The following is a 16,547-nucleotide window of genomic DNA, read 5'->3' as shown; positions in this document are numbered from 1 at the left end:
AAGACAATTTACCAGGCACCTACGGAGTGTTTATTATATACACAAATATAAGAACTAAAACATGATTCCTGTTCTTGATGGGTTTTACTATATAGTATGATTTATTCACTCAATAATTACATATAACCCCACTACATGTGAAGCCCTGCTCCAGGCAAGTAGAGATATGGTAGGGAGAAACTCCCTGCCTTCTTGAGACTTACATTCTAGTGAGGAGACCAAGATAATGTTGATCAGTGAGTACATAGCAACAAAGACAGTGATAAGTGCTCTGGAGGAAAAAAAGAAGGAAGAAAGGGAAGGAATGCAGGAAGAAGGGAAGTAAGTCTGTCAGCTCTGTGAGTAGAGATGGGGAGGATAGATGCTGCCACATGGATGGGCGAGGGAAGAGGCAGGAAAGGGCCTGGAGTTTTCTAGGAAGCAGTTATGCCGTTCGGAGGACTGAGAGCAGGTGTGGGGAGGCAACAGCACGACAGTGCTCTGTGTGCTAGAATCCAGGCACTCACAGATGTCTGTGAGGCAAGTGAGCTGGGGAAGTCCCCCAAAAGGGGATGGGCATATGCAAAAGCAGGAGGAAATGCTTGTCATCAAAAGGAAATCAGAAGTCAGACGGTGATGGCGGTGATAAAAGTAGTGATGGAAACAGTCGTAGTGATTAATGAGGAAGTCTTACAGGTCACAAAATACATTACCGAATGATTCACTAACAGGCTACTGTAAGAAGCCCTGGGATCCCAAAACATAATTATGTACATGGAAAGAACAGTGGGCCGAGGATTTAGCTCTGGTTCCACTGCTAGCCTCACAAGCACAAGGACCTGAGTACAATCCCCGGTATCAAAAAAAAAAAAAAGAACAGTGACTAGTATAATATAGCATAAGGTCTGGCAGGAGTCTTTCCTAGCACCCAGGAATGCTGGGTTCCGTTATCCTTCACTTGTATTATGTACATCTGCATCTCCCAGTATTTATAGAACAAGGGGTAATAACACTTATGTTACATAGCCAAACAATTTCTTCTTGATAAGTCCGTTAGAGGGAGAGAAAAACCCACAGGACAAATCAAAAATAATTTTCATGAAAAAATGGCAGATTAGAGCTGGATATGGTGGTGTACACATGCAATCCCAGCTACTTGGAAAGCTGAGGCAGAGGGATTACAAATTCAAGGATAGTCTGGGCGGCTCAGGGAGATCCTGTCTCAAAATAAAATTTATTTATGTATTTGTTCACTTTTACAGTACTGAGCATTGAGCCCAGGGCCTTCACACTGAGCTATATCCCAGTCCTTTTTTCATTTTTTCTTTTCTTTTGTGGTACTGGGGATCGAACTCAGGACCTTGCACTTGCAAGGCAGGTGGAGGAACCACTGAGCTAAATCCCCGACCCTCATTTTTTATTTTGAGACTCTGTTTTGAGAAACTTCCCAGGTGAGTTGAATTGGCAATCTTCTGCCTTGGCCTCCCAAATGGCTAGGATTACAAGCCTGTGACACCACATCAGGTTCAAAGCAGAATTTTTTTTTTTTGGTACCAGGGATCAAACTCCAGACCTTGCGCTTGTGAGGCAGGCGATGGAACCACTGAATTAAATCCCTGGCCCTCAAAGCAGAATTTTAAAGGGCCCAGACATAGCTCAGTGATGGAATGCAGGCCTACCATGTGCAAACCCCTGGGGTTCACTAAATAAATAAAATTAAAATATATATAATTTAAATGTTGATACTTAAGAGGTTAAATGCTTACTACATGGGCCTTTCCTTGAAGCCGTCAGATAGCCAAGGTTTAACTGTACTAAACACATAAGCAAGTTCTGGGGAGCTCTATGGCTCCTCAGCACTGTACTTGCCCTTGCCTGCATCTGTAAAGGGTATTTGAGGGCATTTACAGACTAAGCTGAAGCAATGGCATTCACAGTACTGACCGAGATGCCAGACTATATATAAAGCCAGAGCCATCACAGTGGCTGCAGCTACATACTTAAACCTCACTGAAGGCAGGTGTGGCAGCACACACCTGTAATCCCAGCACTCAGGGAGGCTGAGGGAAGAGGATCAAAAGTTTGAGTCCCCCCTGGGCAACTTACCAAGACTTTGCCTCAACACTTAAATTTTAAAAGAATTTTTAAGGGCTGGAGGATATTGCTTGATGATAGAGCATCCTTGGGTTCAATCCCCCCCCCCATACCTCAAAGACAAAACAAAACAAGGCCCTACCTTATTAAACAGGAAAGCAAATCAAGGATACATACATATCCAGTCAGCCTAAACTGTGACTTAAAATGAAAAGCAGTTACACAGCACTCTCTTCCCTAAAAGGGTGATAGAGGAATCAAGATATTTATGTCACATATGTGTAAAATTACCATACTAACAACTGATCTTACATCAAAAATGAAGAGAGGCACAGGGAAACAAACTGTTAGGAAAATGAATTTAACCTCTCTATTTTCACTTTCCACGAGAGCATTTCTCCCCTGCAATGTCATGCTTTAGCACACAGTTCTATAGATTCTCAAGTATGTCTGCTGTATGTGACACGCCTGCAGCACTGACATGCAGCTCTGCCCAATGTGTTCTCCCCATTCACAAAGTAAGAGCAGAACTAAGGCGCTTCTGCTCCAGTGAACCATGGCGCTGCACTCAACACAAAACTGCAAAGAAGGGCCGGGGATTTAGCTCAGTGGTTCCGCCACCTGCCTTGAAAGTGGAAGGACCCAAGTTTGATCCTCGGTACCAAAAACAAAAAACAAAAAAACAAAAAAACTGCAAAGAAGTCATTTCTCTCTAGAATAAAGCTAGGGAAAATGGAAGATTTCATTTATGTTGGCTCAAAGGAGAACTGAAACAGAGGGATTTCTGTGCTGATTAAAGTAATACAATTTTGTTTTGTTTTAATGGGAAGTAGGGAGGTGGGAGGAGAGCTCCCTCGGGAGCATTATTCCCTAAAAACTATTTGGAAGACACTGGGTGACCTAATTCTTAAAAAGCTTAGTTAATACCTTGACTCCTAACATTTAACATTATTTCCAGTTGGTTCCACTTGGAATTTAGGGAAACATTTCTCCTTTACAGCAGGATGAATGTCAAACGAAGGGTAATCTCATTTGTGCACTAAGCCTTCTAATAGGCAAAGAGTAAGAGTCAAAATCTGCAAGGAAAAAGGATGTTTTATATTAAATAGTAAGCAGAAGGTTTCACTTCTCCAACCTGGCTCTAAACAGAGCCCTACCCAGCAATGCGTTCCCTGACACCTATTTATGACAAAATTCCTGAATGAAGACACCTTCCTGCATAGGGCTCCACCGAGGTCTTTAGGAAATCCCCAGAGTCAATTTTACCAGCAGCAGAATTTTCCCTGCAGCTTGCAATCTTGAGCAGAAAGATTTCTCACTACCTCTCCCTTTTGCTAGGCATTTCAGAACTTCACTCACTTTCTGAAGGAAAAACAAGATCATTATTTTTCTTTCTGAAGCACCTTCTTTTTGAAGTGAGTAAAATGCCTAGGCCAAGGGTGAGAGGATTAAGAAAGAAAAAGTGAAGCCCTTTCTTCCTAGGAAATTGTTATCAGCCTCACCTGAAAACCGAAAGGAAAGCATGTACATCTTCAATTATCGAGCTTAGTTCACTTTTAGTGGTGAGGGCTGGGCAGAGCTCTCAGTCACTGCCTTTGAGTCCCCGTGGACAGCAGTCTGGGACACTGAAGGAAGGTGAAGAACAGGCCAGCTGAAACTTCCCAGATTCTTAAAAAAGTTTCTTGGCCCTCCTTCCCTCCCCTGCCCTGGCACTCCTGCACACAAAGACCAGGAGGGACGGATTAAAGGTGACAAGTAGGGGGATGAGAAAACACTTGATGGGCAGCTTGTCTCAGCACCAGGATGACACCTGTCTACTCTCACTGTAGTCCCTGAGGGGAGAGAAGAGCTCTGAGCTGGAAAGCTTTGCCACTCCTGACTTTCACACTCATGGGTGACACGACAGAACTGTACAGCCTCCAACAGGCTGGGAGAAACTCCACTGGCAAAGCTGGGACCCTGGGCAGGTGACATCATCATCATGGCCTTGGACCCCACGTGCACCAGCAGTACAGGAGGAGAAGGAGAAGCCCTTCTGCTACTGTAATCAGAAGGCATCAAGGCTTTCTGTGAACTTCCATAAGATATTTCAGGTATAGCTGAATAAACTTGGTATAGCCTCTCAAATGTGCAAGCTGAATTTTAATTGTATATTAATTTTACTAACAGAAGAACGGTTCTTTGAAATTCCACCTTCAAACAAAACCAAGTATTTCTAACTATTTCATTTAAAACTAAATTTCTAATTGAACAATTTCACTGTGACTTATAAGCTACCTCTATATATCTACCTATCAGTCACTTTGTGACCGTCTTTGTCTGGCTAAGTCAAGCATTTTAGTGAAAAGAAATTAACTTACTAAACAGAAAATTCCTTTTTAGAATACTTCTATGAGTTAAAGAGCTCTCCATGTACTAAGTGAAGATTTTGGTGACTTTTAGTACTACTCCTGCCCGGGGAGCTACACAGAAGACCTTGCTTTCAGGCTGAGCAATCACTTACCTTCAGACGCTCAATGGCTTCCTCTCCTCCAGGTGTAGACATGATCCTCTCCTGAATGCTGCTCACAGATGTCAGCCCCACCTGACTACTGAGCGAGCAGGAGGACGGAGATGAAGTGAGGGACCCCATGGATGCTGTGGAAAAATTGCCAGGGCGTTGATTCTCAGAGGCTAGCAAGTATCTATGCTTATTGTTCTGAAAATCTTTCAGATCTGGGAGACAAAGAAAGAAGGAAAGGCAGAAAAAGAAGGAAAGAAGGAAAGGAGCAGAGGAAGGAAAAAAGGAAGGAACACCAGTGTAAGAGAGGAGAGCATTAAAGCGCCAAGACAGACACATTATAATACAAAAGACAAGTTATAACTATTCTAGATGGCAGTTCTAAAACGTGTCTTTTAAATGCTGGTGTCTAAAGGTTAAGTATAAATTCTAAATTTAGAAACTAAAAATTTCTAATGTGGATTAGCACTGTATCTGGTAGGGGGTGATGAGAGCCTCAGAGGTACTGGGCACTCTCCCAGAACAGCCAAATGACATTCTTCTAGTCTACTGTCCCACATGTACAATGCCTTCAGATTTACACTACTTCAAAATTCTGGGGGTTTGTGGGCTAGGGATTTAGCTCAGTGGTTCTACCACCTGCCTCAAAAGTGCAAGGTCCCGAGTTCGATCCCCGGTACCCAAAAAGAAACAAAATATGGGCTGGGGATTTAGCTCAGTGGTTCCACTGCCTGCCTCGAAAGCGCAAGGTTCTGAGTTTGATCCCTGGTACCCCCCCCCCCCAAAATTCTGGGGGTTTGTAACAGTAAGGAGAAAATAACAATCATTTATCAGTAATAATCCATATTAGCCTGGGCCACAATTTTATGGAATTGAGCCAAAAATTGCCAAGGAAATGTTACAGTTAAAACGCAGAGCACTTAGTAGCGTCCTTTGTATAGCAACATTTCAACATGCCAAAAGATTTTTTTTTTTTTAATTTCTTTTTTTTTCCAGTACTGGGGATTGAACTCAGAACCTTGCGCTTGCCAGGCAGGCACAGCACTACTGAGCTACATCCCCGGCCCTTTAAAATGTCTTAAGGGGCCAGGGATGTAGCTCAGTGGTTCCACTGCCTGCTTTCCAAGTGCAAGGCCCCAAGTTTGATCCCCAGTACCAAAAAAACCCCCAAAACAAAAAAGAATATGAGAGGGGAATTTTGTATAAGTCTGGTTAAGAACTCAGAACCTGGGCTGGGGATTTAGCTCAGTGGTTCCGCTGCCTGCCTCGCAAACACAAGGACCCGAGTTCAATCCCCGGTACCAAAAAAAAAGAACTCAGAACTCAACAACTGCCTCAATAGGGAAGAAGAACTAACAAATTGATATGTTTTGGTGTAGTTTCCACTCATCTATCATGGCCAAAAAAAAAAAATGATTATTTGCTAATTTAAGCAAACAACAGCACAACCATGGGATCACTGGCAAGCCTGCTTTCTAGTATGATATGTGAATTTTAGGGACTAAGTTTCACTTGCTAAAGTCTCTAACAGAACTGTAAATTTACTCTTAAATTTATTTTTTTTAAAGCCACAAACAAAATTCATTAATTTGTTTATAGTTTCCGTTTTTAGTCATCTTTCTCAAATGAACACCAGAGGTGCATTCCTATTTTTAAATTAGGTCATTTTAAATTTGAGAAAATCTACACTGCTTAAAATTTGCATAAAAACTAAGGATATGAAGCAATACAAATAATAGAAAAATATTATTTGTTCTCTCTAGGTCTACTCATCTTTACTATTAAACTAAAGACAGTTCTTTAACCCCTTTAAAGCCTGCAGTTGCTTCAAGACAGTTTGAAAACCACCATCTGTAAATATAGAACATAGGAAAATAAGCAAAAAGGCATATTTTCAAAGGGGAATTGGAACTACAGCAAAAAGTCAGCCACCAAGCGATGGTGGCAAGGTGGGAAGGGCAGGATGGATGGGGTTTAGAAGGTCCAGTGGACTCATGCAAGCCCTGAAAGGAATTAAGAGTAGATCCAAGCAGAAACCTAGAAGTACTCAGGACTGCCCTCCTTCACAGATAGGGAGTTAAAACTTAGTCATGCATGGTTTCTCAGGAAATGCCATAGCTGCTCGGAGGTCAGTAACAAGCTGGCAGCAGCAACTTTGAGCACAAAAGCAAGAATAAGAAGGCATCTTTTCCACACCAGTATCATTCAGCTTTGGAAATCTCAGACAGAGCTGTTCCAGTCCAAGAGTCACATGTGTTATTAGAACATTCCAGGATCTGCAGGGCCTAACTCATACCAACCAGGCTATGTCTGGGTTCTCCTATGCATTTCCCTATTGTCTAAGGCGCCTAACTGTATGGAAAAAAATCAATATGAATCTTAAAATTAATATCCTAACCAGGATTACTCATGTCTTTTAAGTTAATTCCTTTATAAGTTATAAAGGCTAAGCAATTATTTCCTCATCAACTTAATGCTATATATGGAGAGAATACTGAAGTCCAATCCTTTATAAAATGTCCTCATTTCAAGCATATACTTTAGACACTTGTTTTTAAATCTTAGTGTCTTTATGAAAAGAGGGGGAAATGCTTAGCTAATCATCCAATAAGCTGAGGCCTAAGATATGGAGAAAACCAACTTAGAATAAGCAGAGGGAGGGCTAACCTAACATGCAGAGTGCCTCCGTCTGGCCGACTAGAAATGATTCTGTTAATTACACAAAGGCTTCCATTTGCAAGATTAATTGAAAATGAATTTTCTATAAATAATCATACCATTGGGCCAGGGATTTAGCTCAGTGGTTTCACTGCCTGCCCGGCAAGCAGAAGGACCCGAGTTTGATCCCCGGTACCAAAAAAAAAAAATAATAATAATAATCAGACCATGAAGGCAGCAACTACAGGGGCAAGTAAAAAAGTGTTAGAATAAAAGCAAGGGTTCCAAGTTGCACTACCCAACGGGACCCATAAAAACCATGGGAGCTCGGGAAACTAATCACTCCGGCTATGGTAAAGGGGCACAGTAGAAGCCTCCTGCCTCAAACTGTGTCGATCAGAGGCAGAACTGAGAGAGGTAATGATGCTGAAGGTGCCTGAAGAGGGCATAGTGCATTAAGAACACTAATAACATGAGCTGTCATCAGTACTGTACTCATCATCTCGGATTCTGGGTTTAACTGAATCACATGGGGAAAAACTAAAGAGTGAAAGAAGTAAGAAATTCTTAAGTCTTTCAACTTCACTCAAACAACAAACTGAAATTCTTCAAAGGTCACTTTGCTAAATGAAGAAGGGCAAAAAAAGGAGAAGTACTGATTCTATAGCATGCTCTGTCTGGGATTTCCCTGTTAGCATTGCTGGCATGCAAAGCTCATTTTAAGGCTGATCCAGCAGAGGCAGATTAGCAAGTTAGCATACTGGAATAAACAATACATGAAATACACACATTTGCCTCCACTTCCAGAGTAATCATCAATCAATGGATCAACTGAAGGTAAGCAGGAGGGAAAATACAAGAAGGGTCAGAGTTCACATTCAGCAGTGACACAGAGAGGGAACATAGCAGTATTTGGCATTTGGGAAGATGAATAAAGTTAATACAATGTATGATCACTTTTACAAACACCATTAATCTAAACTCAGGCTCTAATAATCCAGTAAGAAATAAACTAGAAGAGGCCTTGAAAATCTATGAGAATGTCAAGGAAGATAATACTAATATTACAATCAAAATTACTGCCAGGTGTGGTAGTACATGCCTATAATTCCAGCTCCTCTAGAGGCTGGAGCAGGAGGATTGACAAGGTTGAGGCCAGCCTGGGAAACTTAAGACCCTGTCACAAAAAAAAAGTCTAGGGATGCAGCTCAGCAGAGGAATACTTGCCTTGGATGCTTGAGGCCCTGGTTCAATCCCACTCTATCTGAATAATCTATTTTATTCATTTAACTTATTTAAATATTTATTTTTTGGTGGCACTGGAGACTGAACCCAGAGCCTTGAACATAATGGGCAAGCATCCTACCACTGAGCTCTATCCCCAGCCCTTTTTACTGAGACAGACTCACTAAACTACCCTGGCTGGCCTCAAACTTGTGATTCTCCTGTCTCAGCTCTGAGCAGCAGAGATTACAGATGCATTAGATTTACCACTGCACTAGATTAGGAGAATTCTGGATTAGACATTATACAGGCACATCAGTGAGATTTTAAACAATGCACTGCAAAGCAATACTTGCTAGAAGTCTAGTTCTGGAACTTGAGGAAATGAACCTTTCTCCTTCATAGGTTCATAGGGACCAAGGACCACTTAAAGGTGAATCTTAGGGCTGGGGATTTAGCTCAGTGGTTCAGCCACCTGCCCCACAAGCGTAAGGACCCAAGTTCAATCCCCGGTACCAAAAAAAAAGGTGAATCTTACCTGAAAATAGACTTGAATGGTGGATTACTTACACATGTATCACTCCCACTACGCTAATCCAGGGAAACCCGTGAAACAAAATTTCCAAGTTACATTTTTATGAAGTTACATTTTCTCAGTTAACATCCAAAAAGAATTCATGATGGGGCCGGGGATGTAGCTCAGCAGCACCATACCTGCCTTGCAAGCACAAGGTCCTGAGTTTGATCCCCGGTGCCCAAAAAAAAAAAAAATCATGATGGCCTGGGTACATATTACAGAAATTCCAAGATCATTTTCACTGTTCTTGCTTTGTTCATTTTGCAATGGACCTTGCTATGTTGCCCAGGCTAGCCCCAAACCTTTGAGTTCAAGCAATCCTCATGGCTCAGCCTCCCGAGTAGCTGAGACTATAGGCACACACTAACATGCCTGGCTTTCACTGGGGTTTTTAAGAAAAAAAAACAAACCATAAAATCATTTTGACTACCATCTAGTTTCATCAAGTTCCTTAAATTTCAAGTATATTTTAATTGTAAGAACCTAAAGAGGAAGATCAGATTTTGTGTTGATTTTAATTCACTTACTATCAATAATATCTCCTAGTCCCTGAGCACGAAGCAGGTCCTTCAGCCGTGTCACTTCCTCCTTTAACTCGCGAACCAGTTTGGCATTGGGGTCCTCATTGATGACAGCATTACATTTAATCTGTTTCGCACGATCTGCATATCTAATAAAAAAATTTATTCTTGCCATTTCACAGGTACTCTTTTTCTCATAAGTAACATACCATTATTTCTAAATCAAACATCCTGAACATTGACACATTTTATGAGCCTTATTAATAACAGATTTATGTAAAGCTTTACAGTCTTATAAGCATGAGGGGGAAGCTCAGATAAACTGATGTGATTCTGTGCACAATCACAACAGAAATGAAAACCAGAGAGGTCTCAAATCCAGGTTGAGGGCCAGGGATCTAGCTCAGTGGTTCCGCCGCCTGCCTTGCAAGTGCAAGGACCCAAGTTTGATCCCCGGTACCAAAAGAAAACAACAAAAAACCCAGGTTGTCAGACTAGATAGGATTCTTTTTGCTGTATCAAAACTATATGGGAGAAAGAAAGACTAAAGTAACAGAATTTATTCACATATAAAAATATTCTACTACTGAACATCCTGTTAATTTTTATTAATGCTTCATGTACTCCTAATTGTATTATTTTTTATAACTTCAGTGTTTCTATAAAGACAAAGTCTGTGCTCACAAGAGACTACTTTTTTATAGAAATGATCATAATAAAGTTTCATTATTATTTGAAAATCCTGCATGTGCAATTTGAACCTCTTTGCTCTCAAAAAGTTCCTGCCTTTCCCAGTGAAACTGCAAACAATAAAAAAGGTAAATTCCATTATAGTAACACTCATTTCCCCCATCTTTTCCCTGTTAAGAAAGAAAGATCAGGGCCAAGGATTTAGCTCAGTGGTTCTGCCACCTGCCCCACAAGTGCAAGGACCCGAGTTCGAACCCTGGTATGAAAGAAAAACAGAAAGACAGATGGAAGGAAGGAAGGAAGGAAGGAAGGAAAGAGGAAAGGAAGGAAGGAGATCGCTGTCTACACAACCACCCACACAGCACAGAAAAAGCCCTTGGGACAGCAATGTGGGCTGTGTGGCTGCGGCGATGGGGAGGGTACCTCAGAGTGCTCAGAGTTTCATCATAGTTGATGTCTGCTGGGCTCAGAGCAGCAACCATTGCAGTCCGAGAATTGCCACCTAAAAAGAGGTATCATAGGTATCTCAAACATCTCACTTGAGAAAGTTTTATCGAATGCATTAAATCTTGACAGCACAATCTCAGATGCTAATAGTTAATCAAAAGCCAACACTTTTTTTTTTTTTTTGGTACCGGGGATTGAACTCGGGTCCTTGCGCTTGTGCAGCGGGTGATGAAACCACTGAGCTAAATCCCTGGCCCACCAACACCTTTCTTAAATGTCTCCGTGCCAGCCACTGTTACAGTCAAATTTTGGCATCTGGATCTCCTGGGTCCACTTCCGGCATCTCCTCTCTCCCCTAAACCTACTCCGCTCGAGACCTCAGCCACTCACCAACACCGTCCGTGGCAATGGGATGGCACTGGCTGGCAACCAGACCACTGGCTTACTTTTAGCCTCTTCCCTCTAGTGGCACATCCTATCACTCCTTCTTGCTAAGAAAGAGCACTAAATAAAGGGCACGGACTGCAAAGTTCCAAAACACCAGCAATAAGGAAGAGTAAAGGCTGGCGCTGTCTGACTCGGTGCACCTCAGAGGAATAAGAGGTTTTGGAAAAACTTTGAAGAAGAAGCCAGAGTTTGCAGCAGATGCTGGGGGTCAGGAAGACAACCATTCCACAGTTGTGCCCTGACCTAAATGGCAACAGGAGGACACCCTGAGTTACATGACTCAAACAAGCTGAAGTCTGGAGTAAAAATGGAGGCAAGAAGCACTCAAGTTAGTAACATGAATATCTACAGACAATTTTTCTCCAAAACAGACACAGAACAATTAACCACAAAAGATAGTAAACAGCTTTAAAAAGATAACTACAAAGTGAATTTGTACCAGTAATCAACATACCCAGATTTTCTCGAAGAAGCCAAGTAAGTACAGAATCCCTGTAAGGAATGAAATCAGTTTTCTTCTTCTTCTTACTCTATTAAAAGAAAGGAACAGCCTTAGCACTGTTAAGACAAAAAATTCACATGAGACAGAAGCCAGTCTAAAATTCACAAGTATACCAAATTACAGTAGTAATCCACCATTGTTGAAATTTATCATTTGCAGTTCCAATTCTTCACAACACGCAAAGCTCATGCAATTATTCTTTCTGCATTTTATTTTGAAATTTTTATAACATACACAAAAGCCTAGAAAATAGTGTAATGTGCTACTGTATGATACCATGCACCTTCAATTATTATCAATATATATTCATCTTTCAATTACCCTCCAAACACTTTTATAGAGTCCTGACTGAGCTATTCTGGAGTACAGTGTAGACATCCTGTCTAACATGTCAACAGATAAGGACATTCTCTCACAGAACAACCACCAAATTTAGGAAATTCAACAGCAATACAATACTGTTTCCTAATGCTGTTCGTGTCTTCTACAGCTGTTAGTGTTTTAAAGCAAATCTAATATCTCACCTATAAATTCTCTACATATCTCTAACAGACAAGAACTACCAAAAAACCTGAAAGATTATCATCACACCAAACAAAATTAACAGTAATTCTTCACTATCATCTAATATCCAGCCCTCAAACACATTTATTTTTATAGAAAGGTAAATATGAATCCTGTGCATTCTAGGTTGGATATGTAAGAATGAGATGTTTAGTTAATAAATTTACTTGGCCAACTACAAAATTATCAAGTAGGTTGGTGCATATCTAGTAACTATGACAACAACAACAAAATCCAACCATTAGAACAAGGACTAAAGTGAAAAGGTCTAGGAAAATGATGTAGTTTGCTAATTTAGAGATATGTAAAGACTACGAGGGTGAATTTTCTATATATTTTAAGGATCCATTTATAATGCTCTCTTCATGGTCTTTCTCATTACCACAGGACAAAACCAAAGCACCACTAAAAAGGTAGTGCTGAAACGGAAAAAATCATATTCTCTAGAGGTAAAAAATGAGCAAAATGTTTGCAGACAGCTACTACTTAAATACCTCTGGCTGACTAATGTGTTCTGAGGCCTTAAGCAGTGACTAAGGAAAAAGTGGGGCTTCCTGATTAACACTGCCTTGGCAATGGGCAGTTTTAGAATCCATTCCTAGTATAATCCAAGGTTCAACAAAGGATAATCTACTTTTTGCAAAAGCACAGGTACTCAGAAGAGTACTCAGTGGCTAACCTCAGGATTGTGGAGAACAAAAGGGAGCAGGCAAGTGACACTGTAATTCCATCTCTCACCACAAACACTGAGCTGGGGATGCAGCTGAGTGGTAGAATGCTTGCCTAGCATGTTCAAGGGCCAGGGTTTGAATCCACAGCAACACAAGCAAACCCATCCACAGGATCTTATCGCACTCCACCCACAGATGCGTATTCCACCAGTTAGAAAGTCATTTCCAGTAGCAGGATCAACTTAAAATAGCACAGGGCTCCAAGAGGCTCCAAGCCTTTCAGAACAAACTTTCCTTCCACTACAAAATCTCTGAGGCCTGAGACCTTAGTTTATCCTTTTACAGTTCCTGAACACAGCTAAAACATCTCATTTGCCCACTGTTATCCCCTGCTTTTTTTCTTTTCTTTTTGGTACCGGGAATTGAACTTAGGACCCTGAGCCTGCCAGGTAGTTGTGGCGCCACTGAGCTACAGGCCCACTGTTAATACTGAAAATGCTATAGAACTTAAAAGTATACCAGTCACAATAACCACAAATAGCACTACAAAAATAAGCACGCTGGTTTGCCAAAAATGTCCTATTTTCATTTCTGTCAATTAGACTAATTAAGAAGAAATAGTTAAATGAAGAAACATAAGTAGAACTTCAACCTTTCCATTTGAAAATATTCCAGAATTCTGGCCATTTCTTTTCTGTTTGCTTTCTTAATTAATCCCACCTGTTCTCACATTTACACGTTTGGAAAATAAGTTCTTTAGTAGTTACATAAAAAGTTCACTTGGGGGCCAGGGATTTAGCTCAGTGGTTTCGCTGCCTGCTGCACAAGCACAAGGACACGAGTTCAATCTCCGGTACCCAAAAAAAAAAAAAAAGTTCAGTTGGATCATTAATCTCTCTAAAAAAATACGGGCTGAATATCTCTTATCTGAAATGCTTGGAACCAAAAACATTTCAGATTCTTTTTTAATTTTGGAATATTTCCATACATATAAGGAGATATTTGGGGCATGGGACCCTGTACATGTTTCATATAGACCTTATACATATAGCCTAAAAGTAAATTTTTACAGTAATTTCAGTGTGCCTGTGTTTTGACTGCCACCAATCACATGAGGTCAGGTGTGGAATTTTCCACTCAGTTTTACACTAGGACAAAAAGTTTCAGATTTTGGAGACATCTCAGATTTTGAATTTTTGAGTGAAGGACACTCAACCTATACTGTTAAGTGGAGATAGCAATAAACTTGTTTCCTTCCCCAGTGGAAATAATGTCTTAGTTCACCAAAAATTATGTTTGCTACATAATTGTGGCACAGAGCAATGTGGACATTTACAGAAAATACTCTGCAAACTTTTCTTGTGGTTGATACATTAATAGGGGAGCAAAGAGACTGGACAAGTTAGAAAGATCACTAAATTTTAACAGTCTTCATGGTTGTGAGACCCAGACTAGATACATGAATGTTCACACATATATAATATTAAATAGCAGGTAGGTTTCTGAATATAAGGCATCTTCTGCTGATAAGCACAGAAAAACAAAAAGGCATACTTTTTTACTAAATTATTATTATAAAGGTGGAGGAAATAAACCAATCTAAATATTTGAAAGTGTGAGTATAAAATGTTCCAATGCAAATACTGCCTCTATCTCCAATTTCCCTCATGTGAGTCACAATTAGGTGCTCTAAATTTGTGCAAGAGTACTAATAAATCCTAGAATATTTGTACAAAAATATAAGGAAAAGAAAAATCTATAGTATTTGGGTAAAGGAAGATACAAGTAAGTTTTCTAGATGCAGTTAAAACTTTAACTTAATTCTACAGCTTTCACTTTATCTATTTGTAACCAGAGAACAGGAAAAAAGTTGTTTTAAATTTCCCATGACCTTTCATGGTGGAAAACAAGTAAAATAATACAAAGAGGTTTAAAAATACACATACCAATAGGGGCTGGGGATTTAGCTCAGTAGTTTTGCCCCCTGCTGCATAAGTGCAAGGACCCTAGTTCAATCCCCGGTACCAAAAAAAAAAAAAAATACATATACCAATAATTTCAAGAAGCCAGGTGTGTTTTAGAGTAGTATCCTTAAGAAATTTAACATGGTGAACTTTCAAGTAAGTATAAAGAAACAGTCCTGGGCCAGGGATTTAGCTCAGTGGTTCCACCTCCTGCTTTGCAAGCGCAAGGACCCAAGTTCAATCCCTGGTACCAAAAAAAAAAAAGAAAGAAACAGTCCTATATATAATCAGGACAAACACTGCAAGACAACATAATATAAAACTTCTTAGACTTTCTGTTTTGTTTCTTTATTCTTATTTCCTTCTCCAAGTACATCATGTTCCTAAATTAATTCTGGGGTAAAATCTTAACAATTTATGATCACCCTCAACAACCATTCTAAATTCCAGGGCCAGAAGACAAATGATGAAAAATTTCTGAAGGTTCCAAATTCCTACTTATGATTCTATACATTCCCTGTGGACTTAAAACCATGAGTTGATTCTATAGGTAGCTTGTCTCTGCCAATCCCCACCATACCTTGCTGGTGCAGTTATCCTATAGACGAAAGCATTTAGAGGAGAGAACAAGGACACAGGATAAGCCTCCAAATAAAAAACAGTACTTTATTTCAATAAAAATTATAGATTATGACTTCTTAGAGACAAGCACAAAATACTCAGTTCTTTTTAGCAATTTAAATGAGGTATTAATTTAAAGAAGAGCACAAAATGACTAATTACTTCCTTGGCTTCTAAACCAAATAATGAAGATGCTTACATGAAAAATGCTTTAGCTTTGGTGTTCCACTGTTAAACAATGGGAAAGAATGAAACTACAGCCACGTGCTGCACAATGACATTTCCCTCCACGTGCTGACTGGACACACAATGGTGGTCCTGTAAGATTGTAATGGTGCTGCAAAATCCCTATGTCAGAGTGGACCTTAGGTGGTAGCACCACACACTGCTCACATGTCTGCAGTGAACTGGTACAAAGAAACTCCTGCACTGCCGGTATTACAGTAGTAAGCAGAGACCACGTCACTGGTATGTGTCTTTACTATGCTATACTTTTTTCCCTCTTTTAGAGAATACCCTTTCTACTTACAAAAAAATTTTTGTTTTACTGTGCAAGTGTACCATGTTACAAGGGCAGCAGCCTCAACATCTTGTGTGTTTACCCGACTCTGGACTGCATCGTCTTCTCCCATGCTTAACTTAACCTCACACAGTTTTTTCCACCATGACCTTGGCAGCAGTAGACTACACCCTCCAGCTGAGGTGTGCAGTGGGCTCCCCACCCAGGTCAGTGTGAGCATGCACTATGACGTTCCCACAGCAATAAATGCCTAAGGATGCATTTCCCACAATGTGGCCCCCTCAGTAAGTGACTCATGACTGTATTCCAAAAAGCTATCATTGGCTCCCAAATCAACAGCATTCATTAAAGCCAAACTGCTCAATATACTCCAAAAGATACTATGCATCCTACCTAGAAATTATTGCACAGGAAAAGAACATACAATAAATACACTTGGTTTCTATAAGATATTAAATAAGGCTCTAAAAATTAGTCACACCTTAGGTCTTCACCCCAGCATTTACACATCTGCATGTACTTTCATCCTACTTTCAGTACAAAGTCAAACTATGTTATACTCACTATC

The 16,547-nt window shown here is 40.3% G+C and overlaps 1 protein-coding gene across 17 annotated transcripts in view; it reads right to left on the bottom strand.

The window, feature by feature from the left end:
* Nucleotides 1-16,547, bottom strand: part of Kif1b (kinesin family member 1B) — a 145,295-nt gene that overhangs the window by 74,353 nt on the left and 54,395 nt on the right. For 5 of the 17 annotated variants that reach the window (XM_004863617.3, XM_004863616.3, XM_021243464.2 and 2 more), the window contains exons 10-15: nt 15,419-15,436; nt 11,592-11,667; nt 10,667-10,745; nt 9,560-9,702; nt 8,021-8,062; nt 4,577-4,788 (exon numbers count right to left, since the gene is read on the bottom strand). In XM_004863617.3, the coding sequence (XP_004863674.2) occupies nt 4,577-4,788; nt 8,021-8,062; nt 9,560-9,702; nt 10,667-10,745; nt 11,592-11,667; nt 15,419-15,436 (570 nt within the window). The remainder of the gene's footprint in view (nt 1-4,576; nt 4,789-8,020; nt 8,063-9,559; nt 9,703-10,666; nt 10,746-11,591; nt 11,668-15,418; nt 15,437-16,547) is intronic. The other 12 variants (XM_021243470.2, XM_021243471.2, XM_021243475.2 and 9 more) reach the window with 5 other exon arrangements.

This window comes from Heterocephalus glaber, unplaced genomic scaffold, assembly GCF_053883595.1.
Source record: "Heterocephalus glaber isolate CG9 unplaced genomic scaffold, H.glaber_assembly_v1.0 deba00001447, whole genome shotgun sequence".
Taxonomy (NCBI): domain Eukaryota; kingdom Metazoa; phylum Chordata; class Mammalia; order Rodentia; family Bathyergidae; genus Heterocephalus; species Heterocephalus glaber.
Note: the sequence above shows the minus strand (reverse complement) of the source record. Positions and strands in the feature narration are given on the sequence as shown.